The following is a 22,502-nucleotide window of genomic DNA, read 5'->3' as shown; positions in this document are numbered from 1 at the left end:
GTTTTAGTAAACAAATGCTACCCAAGATGATAGAACACAAAATACATTAATTAGTTATAAAATCAAATGGAAAATCAATAGTGACTGTCAGCTGCTTCAATAAGGCAAAAGATCAAAAGATCTTTGTGTCTAAGTATCAGAACCATCTGGACTTAGACTCCAAGAAATCCAGAGTATCTTATGATCAAAGAAAACTATTTCTGTATTAGAATAATACAGGGCTAGAAGGGCCCTTTTAGATCATTTAGTAATAGAACTTGTTTAATTCTTTTTCAGCCTCAATTAGTATAGTCCAACATAGATCTGTGAACAGAGCATGCCTTCAGAAATGTATAATGTTCAACTGATTGTTAATTAGAAAAATTATGGAAAAAATAATGGAAGAACACCAAGGAAATCTTAGTTTTGGCTTGCATCTCTTAACTCCTAAGTGCTAAGCTATTTTACCCATTTCTCTTCCTGTGGGAAATAGATGTTGGGCAAGTCTTGGCTGGGTAGTCTATCTAGCCTTCCTGGACAAGTGTTAGCCTTCAGACTGAATGAATTTTGTTCTACAAGAGGATTGTAATGCTTTCCTAAGACAATGCCTAGCAAGATTCTTTATACTTGAGCAGTATCTGTACTCTAGACCTGTAAGTGGATTTATTCTTTTGTTTAGGCCTTATAGATAGAAGAGGTAGGGGAGAAGCCCTGTTCTTAGGGAATTACTTGGTCTCATTCCTCTATTTTTCTTGAGCTCTTAGATTCAAGCTCCTACAACAAGTTAGGTAAAAAAAATTAAAGACCAAAGATAGAAAGTAAGATGGTCTTGCCAACATCTTGAGATCAGGACTGAAGAGGTAGCAAGTTAGCAAAATAATAGCTTACATGTAGGCCAAAACTGTTTAAACTCTTTCAGGACCGTTAAGAAGCAGGTGATTTTCTAATGCTGACTCTAGTCAGTGTAGGAACCTTCAGTTGGGCTAAGGCTGAATGACAGTAATTTGCTTTTGGCATCTGTCATCCTTCAACAATGAAACTAGCATATAAAGGCACACCAAAATGTGTTTGTCCAGCTAACAAAAGCTTTATTAGAGAACTCTGGAGAGGAACTAACACAAATGGAGGATTTGCCTTTGTAGAACTAAGGAGAACCTCAGGGGCCAGAGATTAAGATGAAGCGGAAGGATTTGTGATTCTAAGAAAGAAAAGTATTTGGTCTGACCTGTGGTGGCTCAGTGGATAAAGCATCGACCTGTAACACTCAGGTCACCAGTTTGAAACCCCAGGCTTGGCACATGTGAGAAGCAACTATGAATTGATGCTTCCTGCTCCTCCCCCCACCTCCGCCTTTCTTTCTTTCTCTCTCTCCTTTGTCTAAAATCAAAAAATAAAATTACAAAGAAAAAAAAGAAATAAAAGTATTTGGATAGCTACACAGTTAATGAGTTTCAGGGGACAACATGATCCAAACTCTGCAACTAGCTGTGTGACCTTCGGCACATAACTTCAGTGCCTCAGTTTACTCATCCTAAACAGGTGATCATATAGTAATCCCTCAGGATTAAATAAGTTGCTACATATAATAATGATGAGCAATGCTTTGTATGTAATAAGTATTCAGTAAGTGTAAGTTTTCGTTGTTTTTGATGTTATTGTCATTATCAATGTAAGGTATTTTTCCCTGCCGAGAAGGAAGGAACGGGGCTCGGAGCCGCAAAGTGTGAGCTAGTAAAAGGCTTTATTGAGTACAGAGCATGCATCCCGCCCGGCAAGGTTCCCTGACCCCGAAGAAAGATGGAGGCCAGAGAAGTTGCACAGATTAAACCGCATGGGAGATATTTAAAGGGTCCCTCTAGGGAAGTGGAGCTACTATGACGTGGTGAAATTTCACTGGCTGGCAGACAATCGCTTCTTTCCAAATAGTTCCTGGGAAGCTTCCTTTGGCGGGCTTGATTGTGGGTGGTCCTAGCCAAAGTGGGTGGGTCTGAGTTACCCACATGACCATCCCTCTATCCACCGACCTTACATTCTGACCTTTTGTGTTAAATAGAAAAAGGGGCGCCGTTTATTCATCTGGCTACTTCCTGCTGAATAGGGGCGTTGTGGGGAGGGGAGATTAGAAGATGGTGGCTTTGAGGGGTGTCAGGAGGAACATCTGTGTGGCCATGATTGGAGAAACTTCGCGGATGCAGTCCTGTAAGGATTTAAAAAAAAAAGAGAGGAGTAATAGGGGAATTTGCAGGGTCCAGCCTTTTGATGAGCTGGAGATGGATGGAGTCCAGTGGTTCCGACTGCCAGTGGTCCTGTAAGGAGGCAAGCTGGAGGCAAAACTGCATGTCAGGAGTGGCGTAAAAAGGGGAAAGGAAGAGAGTCCCATCCATTCCCATAACCAAAACCTGTGAGGGAGCTAGAGGTCCAGAGTATGAAGGCAAAAATAGAGAAGGCAGCCCCCATGTCCATAAGAAATTAGATGGACTTACCCACTTGTTGCAGAACCCTGGGTTCTCCGAGTCCAGGCCGTGTCCTAGGAGTTCAAGTGATGCACCCACCGGGCTGGATTGGTCTTCCCATTCGGGCGGCTTGTCCTCCACGTAGAGGCACTGAGGAAAAACCTGTTGCCCAAAGGGGCAATCACTCCGCCAGTGACTGGGCTGCTTGCAGTCAGGGCGGGGCTGAGTGGGCAGCCGCTGGCAGGGTTCCTGCCGGGACCAGTGGTCCTGCTTGCCATACTTAAAGCAAGCTGCTGGTGGCTCTACTGGCCTCAGGGTTGCCACAAGAGTTTGGGTTTAGAGCGTTACTTTCTGCTGCATGGGGGCCTGGCGACCAGCCTTGGCCTGTTTCTACTAGTTGGGACCGTTAAAAACTTTAAATGCCGTGTTCACAGGTTCTGGATAGGGGTTTGGGGGTTTGGGAATAAGAGGAGGGGGGCTCATGCGGAGCCTGGCACCCAGATCTGGCAGGAAAAACGCTGGACAGAGCAGGAACTTCCTGCAAGAAAATTGGGGTTGGATGTCCTGAAAACCGGTGTAAGATGACCATCCCTCTATCCACCGACCTTACAATCAATAGTATCAATAAACAAAGAATTTTATCCAGGACAGAAATACATTCTGCCTCCAGAAAAAGGCCCATTTGATCAGCCTTGACATCTTGGCATCCTCTAGACCAGTGGTAGTCCACAGGCACATGGCAGTTGACCAGAAAGTTTGTGCTGGTCTGCGAAAGAGTTAACCACCCTGATGTTGTATAAAGATTATAGACTCTATTTCACGGACCAGCGTGAAATTTCTGGCGGATCTGCGGTTAAAAACCACTGCTCTCTAGGCTTCAAAGAAAACATGGTGGGAGACAAACACTTTTTCCCTTCCTTTGGTGGGAACTGTGGCTTTTTATCATTTCAGAGTGGCCTTGGTTTTGTTTGTTTGTTTGTTTTCATAGAGAGAAAGACAGGAAAGGGGGGTGAGGAGAGAGATGAGAAGCATCAACTCATAGTTGCTTCCCTTTAGTTGTTCTTTGATTGGTTCTCCTTCTCTCCTTGACTGGAGCTGGGGGCTCAGGCTGAACCTTAACCCCATGCTGAAGCCAGTGACCTTGGGCTCAAGCCAGAGACTTTGGGATCTTGTTGATGATTCTGTGCTCAAACTGGCAAGCCCGCGTTCAAGCTGATGAGCCGCACTCTAGCTGGCAACCTTGAGGTTTGAACTGGAACCCTCAGCATCCCAGTCCAATGTTCAATCCACTGTGCCACCACCAGTCAGGTGCCTTGGTTCTTTTTGTTAAGACTGGGAAGTGGGGGTGTTTTGTTTCTCTAATTGTACTTGTTTTCTTTTACTCACAGAACAATGCCATCAAGACCTCAAAATATAGTATCTTTAACTTTTTGCCCCTGAACCTATTTGAACAGTTCCAGAGACTCGCCAATGCATATTTTCTCATTTTGCTAATTCTGCAGGTATTGCCTTTTGGGAACTTTTCCACAGAACATTTTATCAACCTCTCTGAGGTCAGCTTGTGTAAGCAGTCCTCCTCCCCAAACTGAGAATGGCCTCCTCTCAGTAGATAACAAGCAAATAGATGGCTGGGACCTCAGGCCAGTCCTTAGAGTAGCTGTGGTCAGGATTAACCAGGATGAAACAAGCCTATACAAGAGAAAGGAGACAAGGTCACTGGCTTCCAAGGAAGCGTAGCCTCCTCATTATGTCCACATGGCTACCATTCAGCTTGACCATAGGGGGCTATAGACTCTTCACCTCCACCACAGTTACAACCCTGTTCCTACCTGAAGAAGATAAAATGCACGAGTGCTAAGGAAGAAGGGTGGTCTGACCATAAAAGTACCAGCACAGGGCAAGGGAACAGGGCAGGATAGGCCCAAATTAGGAGAGAGGAACAGATCATCTCATTTCCCTTGTGCAGAAGGGGTATGGAGGGTATGTGGATTCCCATGTCCACTCCTACTTCCCTATCCTGCCCCCCCACACACACACCTTTATTATCACAAGATAAATGACTCTGCCATCAAGACAAATGTAGTCGAGTTCAGGACAGAGAGGTAGCAATTTGCAGTCTCTTTTCCTTCTTTCTTGGGAGATGTTTACTTATATTGGGGGGGGGGTTATATGAAGGCTACAAACAGTGGAAAGCAACAAGGATAGTTGAATTTATTATGAACCTGTGGTGGTGAAAATGGTGTTGGGGTGGGGGGAATATATTGTCTTTTAAGCTTTCTGACCCGAATTTCTCTCCTCTCTCCTCTCACAGCTGATTCCCCAGATCTCCTCCTTGGCATGTTACACAACTGTAATACCCCTGATAGTGGTGCTGGCCATAACAGCAGTGAAGGATGCCGTTGATGACCTGGTAAAGTGGCTTTCTAGGCCTTTAGTTTCTCACTGGACCTAGTCAGGCTGCGGGGCAAGAAGGACTTCCCAGAACTGTATATTAGCACTAGGAAGAAGCACTGAATGGAAGGAGATGTTTCCATTGTTTCGTTATCTATTCCAGAGGAATATGTAATTTTTGTAGGCCCAGTATTGGTGGTCTGTGCATGGCCAGAAAGGGGCAGTGCAAGGCCACTCTGTGTCTTCCTGCTACCACCACTTTTAGCCCCTTTCCAGGCTTCATTCCATCTCTTTTTTAATAACCACCTCTTCTTTCGCTCCCCTCTTAGCTTTCTCTAGGTTTTCTCTCCTTTCTCCATTCCCTCTTCTCTTATTTTTGTATCTATTTTTCCTTTATCCCTCTGTCTCCTCCTCCCTCTTTTCCCTGTTCTTATTTTCCTTTTGCACATTTCATTTTTCCTCCCTAGTTCTTCCTTTTTCCCTTTCCAACTTTCAATTCTGTTAGGTATGCACAGCTAGGAACCCTATGGATTTAGAGAGCCTTATGACATGCTTAATCAGAGACTGACTCTTTTCCTGTCCCTGGAGGGAGAAACTGGCTCCTAGTGAGTGCTGACGGCTTCCTCTTTGCTCCTTACAGCAGGCTGTCATAGAAGAGTAAGGGTGAGGACGCAGTACAATGCCTACTAGTGGAATTTGAGAAGCCAGTCCTGTTGACCTACTTGTGTCCTCCATGAAAGAGTCCTGACTTTGCCATAATAGATTTTTTTTAGTCCAAAGTTTCTCCAAATCTTTAACTCTGTAACTCATTAAACCCAGAATTAGCACATGCTTTACATTTCAGTCATAACTCTCAATTGTGACTATTTATAATTAAACTCAGTATAACTCATAACAACCACCCCACCATCGCACCCATTTTAAAGAGCTGAAAACTAACTTGCCAGTTCAGAATAACCCAGTTACTTCTGGTTTAGAACTCAGTCTCTTCAGGATGAATATTCTGACAAATTCAAGATTCTTTCTGCCTCCTTCCCAGTCCTGCCCTTTTTCCAGGGAGTAATCACAACTGAGAGGAGGGAATTCATGTGAGTCCTGGCACCAGGACATACCCTGTATTTGTCCCTCTTCTGTTTGGTCTTTGAGTAGATGACTGTGCAGAGTTGCTATTGAAAAAGTTTGTGGGAGTTCTCACTGCATCCACTGTAGGCTTCTGTGTGTGGAACGTGATTGAGGTGGGATAGGAATATGCTTGAGGTTACTTAGCTTTCCCTGCACCTACCAAGGAGTACGAGACTCTCATCCTGTCCATTATTTTTGCATTCTTTTCTCTGTGGCCTTTGATATGTTGTTTGTTATCCCCCAGGCTTTGGCTTTTGATCTTTAAAGCCAAGATTTTCTCTCTTTCTTCTTCCTTGGTTCTTTTTTAGACCTCCCTTTTCAGCTTCTCAGAGGCAATCAGTCTCTTGGACTGGTTTTAATGATAGAAGAACTTGGGGAGGTAAAGAAAGATTACAAGGAGGGTGAACTACATAATAATATTTCAAAATATTAACTTTTTACATGCAGTTTACTCAATTCTATTTCCTGAATATTTTCTTTTATAATTTTAGAAAAGGCACCAAAATGACAATCAGGTCAACAACCATACTGTTCTGGTCCTGAAAAATGGCAGGTAAGTCTTTCCAAGGAAATCCATTTAAGTAGAATCTGCCCTGGGAAAGGGTTGGCCTTGTGAATAGCTGATGTGTTGGGGGTTTTGGAAAGATAGTTAAGGACAGTGGAAAGAACCTCAGATTGGACATAAAAAGAATTTGTTTCAATCTGACCTCAGACCTCTCTAGACCTTATATTTCTTACTTATAAAAGCAGAGGGTCATATTCTCTACCTTAGAGGATGCTCATGAAAATAAAAATGAAATAATACACCTTAAAGTAATTAATAAATTATGACATGATATTAATATGCAAGTGATATTACTAGTGCAGTGGTCAGCATGGAGACATCTATCTTTAGAACATCAATAGATTCTGATATGGCTTATTGGCCATTCTTTTATAGCCTTTGGTCAGATCATCTTTTTGTTAACAATCTAAAGAAAGTATTGGCATTGACTCCATTGCTGTGGTGTTTGGTCATAGCTATCTAAAATGTTTATATTTGGTGGGGTGCTGCAAAATTTGAGCAATTCACTTTTGGCAACAATGCAGAGAGGCAGGCATAATTCCTATATATGGCAAAATATGAAGACTATCATAAGAGGTACAAAAATTATTAAAAAATTAATAAAAATGAGCAATCATTACTGATTAAAGGAATCAAGGAAGACTTTCTGGAAGAGGTGATGTTTGTGCTAGGCCTTAAGAGATGGGGACCCTGACTGGGTAGCTCAGCTGGTTAGAGCACTGTCCCCATATGCCAAGGTTGTGGGTTTGATCCCCAGTCAGGACACATACAAGAAGGAACCAATGAATGCATAAATGAGTGGAACAACAAATCAATGTTTCCCTCTTTCTCTTTCTCCCCCTCTCCTTCTCTTTCTCTTATCCTCTCTCATCCTCTCTTACCCTCTTCCCTCTTCTCTCTCTAAAGTCAATTAATTAATTTTTAAAAGGAGAGATAGGGAAGAATTAAATAGAAATTGTATGAAAGAAAAAATGACCAGTGTGTGCAGAAGCATAATTGTAAAGAAGTACAAACCTGAAAGTATTCATGATTGAGGTCCAGTGTTTTTTCATGGTGACCATATATTATAGAACACCCAGTAGCTATAGTTTTAATCATATAATTCTATTATGTGAAGTTCTTGGACAGCTAATCCTTTTTTTGTGTGTGTGTGGTTGCTGATTTTTAGTCATAGTGGATTATTTTCTCAAGTATTTGATCTGTTGAAGCCTCTCCTAAGTACCACCAAAAAAGGCAGTTGTGGTTAAAAAGAAAAGATTGAGCCCTGGCTGGTTTTCTCAGTGGTAGAGCATTGACCCAGCCTGTGGATGTCCTGGGTTTGATTCCCAGTCAGGGCACATAGGAGAAGTGACCATCTGGTTCTCCACCCCTTCCCCTTCCCCTTCTTCAGTGGTGGGATTCAAATAATCTAACAACCAGGGACTCCATCAAAAAAATGGCAGCATGAGAGATTCTCCTATGCTCTCCCCTTGAAATTTCAACAAATTTAACAACTAAACACAGAGAAGAAAAAACAAAACAAAAAAAACCTTAGGAGTATCCAAAGTTTACACACACCAGACAAAAGTATGATTGGGTGAAAAAGTGGCTGAATATATAAAACAGAGGACAGGGAATTTCGCTTTCCGTGCTGATCTGAGGTAGGGCACTTTTGTTTGGAGCCCCGAAAAGAGGAGAGAGGGAGCTAGTGGGTATGGAGCGGAGATAGGGCGGGCACCCAAACAAAGGAAAGAACAGGCCGGCTCTGGCTGAGATCACAGACACTGGGCATGCACCATGGGTGGTGGAATCCACCTAAAATTACCAGCACGGGGTGCCTGTGTGGGCTGGCGCCAGCATCTTTGTGTATTCCCAGCAGCACTAGTGTCTCTACCTAGCATCAACCAGCACAGGGAGCAAGCGGGCACGCGCATGGGCCAAGGTGCTTTGCCTGAGATTAATAACACTGGTCACCTGCATGAGCACTAGCATTTTTGGGTACTCTGGCTCCATGATCCCCTGCACAGGGCGCAGACAGGTGTGCTAGGCTCCACCTAGCATCACCAGCACAGGAAGCGAGCGAGTGCAAACACCTGCCAAGGTGCTTTGCCCGAGATTAACAACGCCAGGCACCTGCGTGAGCACCAGCATTTTTGGGCACTCTGGCTCCATGATCCCGAACAGTAGGCACCTGCAGGGTTACCAGCATCTTTGAGCATTATCAACTCCATGATCTCCAGTGCTGGGCCCGCACACAGGCCATGACCTGTGGCCTGAGGATGCCCAGCTGGGCACCTGAATGGCAGCTGCAACCGTCTGTTTGCAGTCATGGGAGCTGGACACACACGTGGCCTTTTGCAGGCTACCAAGCAGTGCAAGCGGAAAAGTCCATAGAGATGAAAACTGTGCTGCACTGAGGCATGCCAGATAAGCCCACCAACCCATAGAATTTTGCCTGTGTGTAACAGAAAAGAACTTGGTCCTTGGTCTGTGCCCTGCCCTGCCTGCTCAGGGGAGGGACGTGCGGAGAGGCACATGGAAAACTGAGACTCCCATTACTAGATAATTGCAAAGCTCTAACAAGCCCCACTTGCCAATCTCTGCCCAAGAGCCACAGAGGAAAAACTTGTAGTACAGTGCCACCTGCCAAAAAAAAAAGAAGAAACTAGAACTCTCAAAACTAGAAAACAATTACACATTTTTTAACAGTTTTTGTCATTTTTACTTCTTTCCTTTTTCTTTCTTTTTTTTTTTTTTTTGTATTTTTCTGAAGCTAGAAACAGGGAGAGACAGTCAGACAGACTCTTGCATGCGCCCGACCGGGATCCACCCGGCATGCCCACCAGGGCTCTGCCCCTCCGGGGCATCGCTTTGCCACGACCAGAGCCACTTTAGCACCTGGGGCAGAGGCCAAGGAGCCATCCCCAGCGCCCGGGCCATCTTTGCTCCAATGGAGCCTCAGCTGCGGGAGGGGAAGAGAGAGACAGAGAGGAAGGAGAGGGGGAGGGGTGGAGAAGCAGATGAGCGCTTCTCCTGTGTGCCCAGCCGGGAATCGAACCCAGGACTTCTGCACGCCAGGCCGATGCTCTACCACTGAACCAACTGGCCAGGGCTTTTTTTTTTTTAAATAACTTTTCTTTTGAACTACATTATCCACAGTTGTTACATTTTTATTTTTGTTTTTTGTGAGGGTTTCATTTCAGAAACCTTCTGGTTTTTTTCTTTCTTTATTCATTTTCTTTCTCTTTGTTTTATATTTTATTTTTTGTCCTTTCTTTCTTTTTATTCTCCCTTCTTGTTTCTTCTCCTTTATCTTTTTCTTTTGCTCTCATCTGATCATCATTTATCATCAAATTATTATATTTTGGACTCATAATTTCCTTGTGACATTTGCTTGTTTTTTACTTCATTTGTTCTCTATTTTTTCATCTCTCCTCAGTTTTTATTCCTTGTTCTCTGTACTTGTTCCACTTACCATTATAGAATTTTCATTTTTTTCACTATTTTTTCAACTTTTATTTTACTTTCTTAATTTTCTCTTATTAGTGTTATTAACAATTCCACTCTCAAATGTCATTAAGAAAAAATAAATCAAATATCATAAATACAAAAGACAGAGATGTAGCTCAAATAGATGATGAAAAGTCTCTAGAAAAAAATTTCAATTACATGGAAACCTTGGAGTTAAATGACAGGGAATTAAAAATTGAAGTCCTAAAAATACTCAGTGAAATACAAGAAAGCTCTAAAAGGCAATTTAGTGAGCTCAAAAAACAATTCAATGAACAAAAAGAATACTTCATCAAGGAAATTGAAAGTATAAAACAGAACCAAACAGAGATGAAAAACTCAATACATGAACTGAAAAATGAGGTAACAAGCTTATCTAATAGAACAGGCGAGATAGAAGAGAGAATTAGTGACATAGAAGATAGGCAACTAGAGATACTACAGAGAGAAGAACAGAGAGACTCATGAATTTAAAAAAATGAGAAAGCCCTACAAGAATTGTCTGACTCCATGGCCTCTGCCTCAGGCACTAGAATGGCCCTGGCTGCAACAGAGCGACGCCCCAGATAGGTAGAGCATCGTCCCCTGGTGGGCATGCCGGGTGGATCCCAGTCAGGCACATGCGGGAGTCTGTCTGACTGCCTCCCCATTTCCATCTTCAGAAAAATACAAAAAAAAAAACCCAATACAGTAAGGTTGCAGGATACAAAATTAACATACAGAAGTCAATTGCTTTCTTATATGCCAACAATGAAACTTCAGAAAATGAACTCAAAAAAATAATCTCTTTTACGGTTGCAACAACAACAAAAAATACCTAGGAATAAACATAACAAAGAATGTAAAGGACCTATATAATGAAAACTACAAAGCATTGTTAAAGGAAATCGAAAAGACACAATGAAATGGAAAAATATTCCTTGTTCTTGGATAGGAAGAATAAATATAGTTAAAATGACCATATTACCCAAAGCAATATACAAATTTAATGCAATTCCAATCAAAATTCCTATGTCATTTTTTAAAGAAATGGAACAAAAAATCATCAGATTTATATGGAACTATAAAAACCCAAATAGCCAAAGCAATCCTAAGGAAAAAGAATGAACCTGGGGGCATTGCAATACCTGACTTCAAATTATACTACAGAGCCATGATAATCAAAACAGCATGGTATTGGCAGAAAAATAGACACTCAGACCAATGGAACAGAATAGAGAGCCCAGAAATAAAACCACATATATATGACCAAATCATCTTTGATAAAGGAGCCAAAAACATACAATGGAGAAAAGAAAGCCTCTTCAATAAATGGTGCTGAGAAAATTGAAAAGCCACGTGCAAAAGAATGAAACTCGACTACGGTTTGTCTTCTTGTACAAAAAATAATTCTAAATGGATCAAAGACCTAAATATAAAATCTGAAACAATAAAATACGTAGAAGAAAACATAGGTACTAAACTCATGGACCTTGGCCGTAGAGAACATTTTATGAATTTGACTTCAAAGATAAATGAATGGGACTATATCAGACTAAGAAGTTTTTGCACAGCAAGAGAAACTGACAACAAAACAGACAGCCAACTAAATGGAAGATGATATTTTTGAACAACAGCTCAGATAAGGGGCTAATATCCAAAATATATAAAGAACTCACAAAACTCAACAACAAACAAGCAAACAATTCAATAAAAATGGGAAGAAGACATGAAGAGACACTTCTCCCAAGAAGAAATATAAATGGCCAATAGATATATGAAAAGATGCTCATCTTCACTAGCTATTAGAGAAATGCAAATCAAAACTACAATGAGATACCACTTCACACCTGATAGATTAGCTATTATCAACAAGACAGGTAATAACAAGTGCTGGAGAAGCTGTGGAGAAAAAGGAACCCTTATTCACTGTTGGTGGGAATGTACCATTATGGAAGAAAGTATGGTGGTTCCTCAAAAAATTAAGAATAGAACTACCATATGACCTAGCAATCCCTCTACTGGGTATATACCCCCAAAACAAAATCATTGGTATGTAAAGACACATGCAGCCCCATGTTCATTGCAGCATTGTTCATGGTGGCCAAGACATGGAAACAACCGAAAAGCCCTTCAATATAGGATTGGATAAAGAAGATGTGGTACATATATACTATGGAATACTACTCAACCATAAGAAATGATGATGTAGGATCATTTACGACAACATGGATGGATCTTGATAACATTATAGTGAGTGAAATAAGTAAATCAGAAAAAACTAAGAACTGTATGATTCCATACATAGGTGGTTCACAAAATTGAGACTCATGGAGATAGATAAGAGTGCAGTGGTTACCAGGGGGAGGGGGAGGGAGGAGAAGAAAGGGATGGGAGGGGCGGGACATAAAGGAAACCAAATGAAAGGTGAAGGAGGACGGTTTGACTTTGGGTGATGGGTAAACAACATAATAGAATGTCAAAATGATCTGGAGATGTTTTCTCTAAATCTGTGTGTTATGGTTGAACAGTGTCACCCCGTTAAAGTTGACTGTCTAAATAAAACTATTAAAAATAAATAAATAATAAAAATAAAAAAGAAAATGATGCATAATTAAAAAAATAATTTAACAACCAGTTCTCTGACCTAATGACCATTTTAAGTACAAAAAAAAGGTATATAGAAAGGTAGTTTATTATTTCATGCATTTAATACTTAAATAAGAACAATAAAAGACGTACACAAAACTAGATTATAAGAAAGAGTTTTAAAATATTAATGAAAAATATTAAATAATACTCATAATATCTCAGAATTTTGGGCACAATATAAACCTGAAACAAATGACAGCTTGTCACGCCCTGGTTGTTTGGCACTTTTTTTCTTACGTTTTATGTTTGTTTACTGAAGTAACAAATGCAAGGGAATTAAAATGTAGTATTTCATCAAAGGTATAATGAGTTTTATGAAATGAATAAATAAATATTACAGGCATAGTCTTGTCATGTATTTTCACCTATGGAGGGAATAAACATTACTATGAGCACTTAGAATACGCTGTTGCACAGATGAACATTAAAAAAGAGTAAGGAATGTAAATTTGTGATTTCCACATTGGGCGGCTGCCCAGGTGCCTACCTTAGAGAGAACTCTGATTACAAGTGCCATTTTAACAACCAGTTTGCTGAACTCAACAAAAAATTAGGTAACAGTTCTGCTGAACCAGGGCAAGAACTGGCTGAATCCCACCACTGCCCTTCTGTCTCTCTCTCTCTATGTCACCTCCTGCAGCCAGGGCTCGATTGGTTCAAGTGTATTGGCCTAAGCACTGAGGATGGATCCATAGAGCCTCCGGTGCTAAAAATAGCTCAGTTGTGAGCACGGCCCCAGATGGACAGTGCATTGGCCTCAGATAGTTTCCAGGTGGATCCTGGTCAGGGTGCATGTGGGATTCTGTCTGTCTATCTCCCCTCCTCTCAAATAGGAAAAGAAAAAAAAAGAAAATATTGAAATAAATAGAAATAATAACCTCATGAGGTTACAGATTCTCAGGGGAGTCCTCCACTCCCTCACCTCAAACCCTCCAGGGTAAGATAGACAAACTTTCTTGACAGTGAGTTGATTTTTTTTTAGGCCACCTTTTTCCTAATGGTGTTGCTCTTCCAGAGTCCTGGCTTTATGAGGGATTCTTAGTTCCAACTCCCTGCCTCTCAGTATCCTAAAGTGTAATTTCATATCCCTTTGGTGGGGTAAAGTAAAACTTAAGTTACTAATTATTAAGACTGCCAATCCCCTCCCCCACTTAGGGCAAGAACAGCTTCTGTTCTGGATTTCATTCCTCTTTTTTCCTGCCTCCTAACTTTGTGTTAAATATACCCTTGCTTTTGAAAGAATGTTGGCTTTATATTATCTATCATTTCCAAGTATTTGTATAAAAAAATACCAGATATTACAGAACTTCAGAAAGTACTATTCACTTAAAACAGAAAATATAATGTGAATGATCTCCTCTGGAGTGAAAGCAATGCCTTCTCTAGCTATATGACAAAGTTTTCTAAACCAAAAGTTTAAAACAATACTTGGAAATTAAAAGTGTACCTATGCCACAACAGGATTGAATATTTTAAATCAGGAGGGAATATCTCCCCCGCTCCTAAATCTGGGACACATGATTGTTACAATGTCCAGGAACAGTGTAGTAATAGGTTGACAGCTCCTTATGTAACAAAATGTAAATTTTTGTTTTAAAAACATATATAACAGCCTGACCAGTGGTGGCAAACCACTAGTATCAACCCAGAACACTAAAGTTGCCAATTTGAAACCCCGAGGTCACCAGCTTTTGCATGGGCTCATCAACTTGAACATGGGATCATCAACATGATCCTAAGGTTACCGGCTTGAGCCCAAAGGTTGCCAGCTGGAGCAAGGGGTCACTGGCTTGACCTGAGCCCAATGTCACCAGTCAGATTCCCAGTTAAGGTACATACAAGAAGCAGTCAATGCACAAACACAACTACAGTGAAGTAACTATGAATTGATGCTTCTCACTCCCTCTCTTTCCCTTCCTTTCTCTCTCTCTCAAAAATAATAACAATACAATGACAAACATAATGTAAATATGTGACATGTTTAAAATTTTTTTAAAAACATACATTTAAAAGCTTATGTACAAGTGTACATTTCTATGATCTGTATATTGCATTGTATACTTGAAACGTATATGATCCTATTAACCAGTCACCCCAATAAATTTAATTAAAAATAAATAAAATAAAAGCACATGTAAGCTTTTACATAAACTTTTAAGTCTCCAGGAGAAGCAAGAATACTGTGGTGTCATGTTCTGCTAGTGAAAATCATGGCAGACAGAATGTCAGAAAACTAGCAAAATCAATGTCGAATCAAGACAAAATAAAATGGCCTGACCTGTGGTGGTGCAGCGGATAAAGCGTTGGCTTGGAATACTGAGGTTGCTGGTTCAAAACCCTGGGTTTTCCTGGTCAAGCCACATACAGGAAGCAACTACTGTGAGTTGACGCTTCCTGCTCCTACCCACCCCACCCCCAGAAATCAATAGCTTAAAAAAATAAAAAAAGAAGACTGGATAGATGACTGGATAAAGAAGATGTGGCACTTATACACTATGGAATACTACTCAGCCATAAGAAATGATGACATCGGATTATTTACAACAAAATGGTGGGATCTTGATAACATTATACAGAGTGAAATAAGTAAATCAGAAAAAAACGAGAGTGACATCAGAAAAATGGCGCCGTGAGGAGCGTGACTGACAAATCTCCCCAAAATTTCAACAAGTTCATCAACCAAAGACAGAAAAATCTATCCCTGAAGCATCCGGGTGTCCCACACACTGAAAACAAAGGTATGATCGAGCGAAAAATTGACTAAATATATAATCAACCCTGAAGGAAATAAGTTGGACAAAGGAACACTCTGCCTTCCTTACTAACCTGAGCAAAGGCTGCTTTCACTTGGAACTGAGAGTCAGGGGGGGCCAAGGGTGTGGAGATAGCTAGGCTCCGGCACGAACGTTCGTTCAAGCCGAGGAAAGAGTGTGCCTGTGGTGAATCAGCCCACATGAGCAAATGCTCACGCCACGAGCAGCGGCTGCCAGCAGTGCGTGGGGAGTGCACCAAAGCGAACTTCCCTATGCTCGAGCTTCTCTAGGTAGGCAGGGTGTCTCACCCAGCCATTCAAGCTAACAATCAAGCATCAGGGGAGGGGTGCGCAGGCAGCTTGCAGTCCTTTCTGGAGCAGATCGGTGGATCCAATCACTGAAATTAGCTTAACCCACAGTCTGCTCACCTCCCAACTGACCTATGTGGCTCTAATTGACAAGATCTCTTTCAGTTCAGCAATCTAAAACAAGAGGCGTGATATTTTTTAGTGCCTCTTGCTAAAGGGGTAGAGGCAACTTCTGATTGGCAGAGCTTTCATACTCAGGGATATACTCTAAAAAGAGGGACTTGACAGATATTAAGACTTCCTGTAGCGACTAGAGCAGGGGTCTCAAACTCGTGGCCCACGGGCCACATGCGGCCCACCGAACAATTTTGTGCAGCCCGCAGACTAATCCACGAAGTTCAAAATATTTTGGATAAAATTAAGTAAGCCCGTGGATTAGTCTGCGGGCCGCACAAAATTGTTTGGCAGGCCGCGAGTTTGAGATCCCCGGACTAGAGCATCTTCTTCCCAGCCAAAACAGGTTGCAAAATGCAGAAAGCCTGGGGAGAGTGGTCCCACAGAGTGCTAGGCGTGCTGAACAGGCCTGGAGGCTCATAGAAAGTCACCTTGAGAGCAATTGGCTCCCAGCCCTGCCTGATTACGCTGGCGGCTCTGAATGCCAGAGCCTTACCCAGAGCCCAGCTCTTTGAGCCTCTTACTCACCAGGCAGAGGCAGCAGCAGCCTGATAGCTGGATCATCAGGCTGCTAATTCAGGAAGGAGAGACTAGGAGAGAGGCTCCCGGAAAACGGACTCTCTCATTGTCAAAGCCTGCAAACGCTAACAAGCCTTGACTACCGAGACTGAAGCCTAATATATGACGTCGCCGTAGAGTCCCATCAACTGCAAATCTCTACCTAAGTGTGCCACGGGGGCAGAGCCTGGGGTACAGAATCACCGACCAGGAAGAGGGAGAGGAAAGAAAAAGGAAGAAGTTAACCTCTCAAAATCAAGAAAAATCCACAGATTTTATAACTTGTTCCACTATTTTTTTTGTTTCTTTCATCTTCTTGCTTTTATTATTATTATTTCTATTTCCTCCACCTTGGTCCTTTTATTCTCTGCCTGTCTTATTCTTTCCTCTTCTTGAACTACACTACCCATAAGTGTTACATTTTATTTCTTTTCTTCTTCCTTACTCTCCATGAGGGTTACACTCCAAAACCCTTAACTCTCTCTCTCTTTTTGTTTTTTTTTCTTTTTTCTTCTTGTCCTTTTCCCCTTTTTCTTATTTCTCCCTCTCTATTAGTTTCTTCTTTTCTCCTTTTACTTTTCCTCTCATTCAATCCTCAATCACAAACAAATTATTTAATTTGGGTCTCAAGGGGTTTTTTTGTGGTATTTTGGATGCTTTTTATTTTGCTTTTTAACTCATTAGCATTCCTCCCAACCCAGGATCTCCATTCCATTTAGTTTTTTCTCCACTTAATACAATAGTTATTTATTTTCCTTTTTCCTGTTTCCCTCTTACCCTCTCATTATATCTCTTAGTCGACCAGCACTTACAAGCAAATCATTTTATACTTAACCCAAATGTTTTCCTTTTTTGCATTTTGTGGGTCCCTACTTCCTTTTTTGCCCCTTGAACACTTCCCCCCAACTCAAGTCCTCCGTTATAGGCAGTTTTTGTTCCATTTAGCATAATATAATTCACAGTTCATCACGATATTTTCCTAAGGAGGAAGGGAGAGGAGGGGAAAAGAAGAAAGAAAAGGGGGGGAATAATAAAATATTATTGTTTTTTTTCCAAATTTTTTTCCATTTTTTTTTACTTTTTTTTCCTTTTTATTCTTTATTAATTCTCACTAGTGCTATCAACAAGAACACCCACAGATGCCATTAAGAAAAAGGAAATGGAATATCATGGATACAAAAAATAGAGAAGTAGCACAGATAAATGTGGAAAAATCTATGGAGAAAAAATTTAATATATTGGAAACCTTAGAGCTAAATGACAGAGAATTTAATATAGAAATCCTAAAAATGCTCAAAGATATACAATAAAACACAGAAAGGCAATTTAGGGAGTTCAGAAAACAACAAACACAAAGAATATATTACCAAGGAAATTGGAACTATAAAACAAATCAAACAGAGATAAAAAAACTTAATTCATGAACTGAAAAACGAGGTAACAAGCTTAGCTAATAGAACAGCCCAGATAGAAGATAGGATTAGTGACATAGAAGACAAGCAACTTGAGGCACAACAGAGAGAAGAAGGGAGAGACTCAAAAATTTTAAAAAAAAATGAGAAAGCCCTACAGGAATTGTCTGACTCCATCAAAAAGAATAACATAAGAATAATAGGTATATCAGAGGGAGAAGAGAGAGAAAATGGAATGGAGAACATATTCAAACAAATAATAGATGAGAACTTCCCAAGCCTGTGGAAAGAACTAAAGCCTCAAATTCAAGAAGCAAAAAGAACACCAAATTTTCTTAACCACAACAAACCTACTCCAAAGGCACATCATATAATGAAAATGGCACAAACCAACAACAAAGAAAAAATTCTCAAGGCAGCCAGGGAAAAGAAGAATACAACATATAACGGAAGGCTTATTAGATTATCATCAGATTTCTCAGCAGAAACTCTACAAGCTAGAAGAGAGTGGACTCCAATATTTAAAGTCCTGAAAGAGAGGAACTTTCAGCCAAGAATACTATACCCATCAAAACTATCCTTCAAATACGAAGGAGAAATAAAAACATTCACAGATACAGAAAAGATGAGGGAATTTATTATCAGAAACCCCCCACTCCAGGAAATACTAAAGGGGGGTTTCCAACCAGATTCAAAGAACAAAACAAAAGAAAACTACAAGTAAAAGCTCCACCAAGAACACAATAAAACCAAATTTAAACTGTGACAACAGAAGCAAAATAAAGGGGAGAGGACGGAGATTAACAGTAGCAAAGGATGATGAAGTGCAGAAACACTCATAAGATAGGGTACTACAATGAATATGGTAGGTACCCTTTTAATTACTTAATGGTAACCACCCTTGAAAAAACCACCACAGAAGTACATGACTTAAAAAAGATAGCAACAGAAGAAGTATGAAATACAAACAAAAACAAATGATAGAAAAACAAAAGAGAAGAATCAAACAAGATACAAAACTAACAAAAAGCAATTTATAAAATGGCAATAGGGAACCCACAAGTGTCAATAATTACACTAAATGTAAATGGATTAAACTCACCAATAAAAAGACACAGAGGCCCTGGCCGGTTGGCTCAGCTGTAGAGCGTCGGCCTGGCATGCGGAGGACCTGGGTTCGATTCCCAGCCAGGGCACACAGGAGAAGCGCCCATTTGCTTCTCCACCCCTCCGCCGCGCTTTCCTCTCTGTCTTTCTCTTCCCCTCCTGCAGCCGAGGCTCCATTGGAGCAAAGATGGCCTGGGCGCTGGGGGTGGCTCTGTGGCCTCTGCCTCAGGTGCTAGAGTGGCTCTGGTCGCAACATGGCAATGCCCAGGATGGGCAGAGCATTGCCCCTGGGGGGCAAAGTGTCGCCCCATGGTGGGCGTGCCAGGTAGATCCCGGTCGGGCGCATGTGGGAGTCTGTCTGACTGTCTCTCCCTGTTTCCAGCTTCAGAAAAATGAAAAAAAAGACACAGAGTAGCAAAATGGATTAAAAAAGAAAATCCAACTGTATGTTGCCTGCAAGAAACACATCTAAGCAACAAGGATAAAAACAAATTCAAAGTGAAAGGCTGGGAAACAATACTCCAAGCAAATAACATCCAAAAAAAACCAGGTGTCACAATACTCATATCTAATAATGCTAACTACAAGACAGAAAAAGTACTCAGCGACAAAAATGGTCATTTCATAATGATTAAGGGCACACTGAATCAAGAAGACATAACAATCCTTAATATATATGCACCAAACCAAGGAGCACCAAAATATATAAGACAGCTACTTCTTGACCTAAAAACAAAAACTGACAAAAATACAATCATACTTGGAGACCTCAATACACCACTGATGGCTCTCGATCGTTCATCCAAACAGAAAATCAATAAAGATATATTGGCCTTAAATGAAATACTAGAGCACCTGGATATGATAGACATCTACAGGACACTTCATCCCAAAGCAACAGAGTATACATTTTTCTCTAGTGTACATGGAACATTCTCAAGAATTGACTATATGTTGGGCCACAAAAATAACATCAGCAAATTCAGAAAAACTGAAATTCTACCAAGCATATTTTCTGATCATAAAGCCTTGAAACTAGAATTCAACTGCAAAAAAGAGGGGGAAAAACCCACAAAAATGTGGAAACTAAACAACATACTTTTAAAAAATGAATGGGTCAAAGAAGAAATAAGCGCAGAGATCAAAAGCTATATACAGACAAATGAAAATGACAATACGACATATCAGAATCTCTGGGATGCAGCAAAAGCAGTAATAAGAGGGAAGTTCATATTACTTCAGGCCTATATGAACAAACAAGAGAGAGCCCAAGTAAACCACTTAACTTCACACCTTAAGGAACTAGAAAAAGAAGAACAAAGAAAACCCAAAACCAGCCAAAGAAAGGAAATAATAAAAATCAGAGCAGAAATAAATGAAATAGAGAACAGAAAAACTATAGAAAAAATTAGTAGAATAAGGAGCTCGTTCTTTGAAAAGTTCAACAAAATTGACAAACCCTTGGCAAGACTCACCAAGGAAAAAGAGAAAGGACTCATATAAACAAAATCCAAAATGAAAGAGGAGAAATCACCACAGACATCATAGATATACAAATAATTATTGTAGAGTACTATGAAAAACTATATGCCACCAAATTCAACAATCTAGAAGAAATGGATAAATTTCTAGAACAATACAACCTTCCTAGGCTGAGTCATGAAGAAGCAGAAAGCCTAAACAGACCAATTAGCAGGGAAGAAATAGAAAAAGCTATTAAAAACCTCCCCAAAAATAAAAGTCCAGGCCCAGACAGTTATACTAGTGAATTCTATCAAATATTCAAAGAAGACTTGGTTCTTATTCTACTCAAAGTCTTCCAAAAATTGAAGAAGAAGCAATACTTCCAAACACATTTTATGAGGCCAACATAACCCTCATACCAAAACCTGGCAAGGACGGCACAAAAAAAGAAAACTACAGACCAATATCTCTAATGAATACAGATGCTAAAATACTAAACAAAATACTGGCAAATTGAATACAACAACATATTAAAAAATAATACATCATGATCAAGTGGGATTCATCCCAGAATCTCAAGGATGGTTCAACATATGTAAAATGGTTAACGTAATACACCATATCAACAAAACAAAGAACAAAAACCACATGATCTTATCAATAGATGCAGAAAAGGCATTCGATAAAATACAACACAACTTTATGTTTAAGACACTCAACAAAATGGGTATAGAAGGAAAATGTCTCAACATGATAAAGGCCATATATGATAAACCATTAGCTAACATCATATTAAATGGCATAAAACTGAGGACTTTCCACCTTAAATCAGGAACAAGACAGGGTTGTCCACTCTCTCCACTCTTATTTAATGTGGTGCTAGAAGTTCTGGCCAAAGCAATCAGACAAGAGAAAGAAATAAAAGGCATCCATATCGGAAAAGAAGAAGTAAAGGTATCACTTTTTGCAGATGATATGATCCTATACATCGAAAGCCCCAAAGACTCCACAAAAAGATTACTAGAAACAATAAGCCAACACAGTAAGGTTGCAGGATACAAAATTAACATACAAAAGCCCATAGCCTTTCTATATGCCAACAATGAAATATTAGAAAATGAACTAAAAAAATAATCCCCTTCACGATTGCAACAAAAAATATAAAATACCTAGGAATAAACATAACAAAGAATGTAAAGGACCTATATAATGAAAACTACAAAGCATTTTTAAAGGAAATCGAAAAAGATACAATGAGATGGAAAAATATTCCTTGTTCTTGGATAAGAAGAATAAATATAATCAAAATGGCCATATTACCCAAAGCAATATACAAATTTAATGCAATTCCCATCAAAATTCTGATGACATTTTTTTTTCTCTAAAGATTATTTATTTATTTATTTACAGAAACAGAGAGTCAATGAGAGGGATAAACAGGACAGACAGGAATGGAGAGATGAGAAGCATCAATCATTAGTTTTTCGTTGCGCATTGCGACACTTTAGTTATTCATTGAATGCTTTCTCATATGTGCCTTGACTGTGGGGCTACAGCAGACTGAGTAACCCCTTGCTCGAGCCAGCGACCTTGGGTCCAAGCCGGTGAGTTTTTGCTCTAACCAGATGAGCCTGCGCACAAGTTGGCAACCTCGGGTCTCGAACCCGGGTCCTCCGCATCCCAGTCTGACACTCTATCCACTGCGCCACCGCCTGGTCAGGCCTGATGACATTTTTTAAAGAAATGGAACAAAAAGTCATCAGATTTATATGGAACTATAAAAACCCCAAATAGCCAAAGCAATCCTAAGGAAAAAGAATGAAGCTGGGGGCATTACAATACCTGACTTCAAACTATATTATAGGGCCACGACAATCAAAACAGCATGGTATTGGCAGAAAAATAGAAACTCAGACCAATGGAACAGAATAGAAAGTCCAGGAATAAAACCACATATATATGGTCAAATAATTTTTTTTTCATTTTTTTATTTATTTATTTTTAGAGAGGAGAGAGAGAGGAGAGAAAGACAGAGAGAGAGAAGGGGGGGAGGAGCCGGAAGCATCAACTCCCATATGTGCCTTGACCAGGCAAGC

The 22,502-nt window shown here is 40.3% G+C and overlaps 1 protein-coding gene across 1 annotated transcript in view; it reads left to right on the top strand.

The window, feature by feature from the left end:
* Positions 1 to 22,502, top strand: part of LOC136324243 (phospholipid-transporting ATPase FetA-like) — a 165,122-nt gene that overhangs the window by 62,211 nt on the left and 80,409 nt on the right. The window contains exons 5-7 of the mRNA XM_066256826.1: positions 3,821 to 3,934; positions 4,744 to 4,842; positions 6,437 to 6,498. Of these exons, the coding sequence (XP_066112923.1) occupies positions 3,821 to 3,934; positions 4,744 to 4,842; positions 6,437 to 6,498 (275 nt within the window). The remainder of the gene's footprint in view (positions 1 to 3,820; positions 3,935 to 4,743; positions 4,843 to 6,436; positions 6,499 to 22,502) is intronic.

Source organism: Saccopteryx bilineata, chromosome 2 (genome assembly GCF_036850765.1).
Source record: "Saccopteryx bilineata isolate mSacBil1 chromosome 2, mSacBil1_pri_phased_curated, whole genome shotgun sequence".
Classification (NCBI taxonomy): domain Eukaryota; kingdom Metazoa; phylum Chordata; class Mammalia; order Chiroptera; family Emballonuridae; genus Saccopteryx; species Saccopteryx bilineata.
This window is presented reverse-complemented; position numbering and strand designations above follow the sequence as displayed.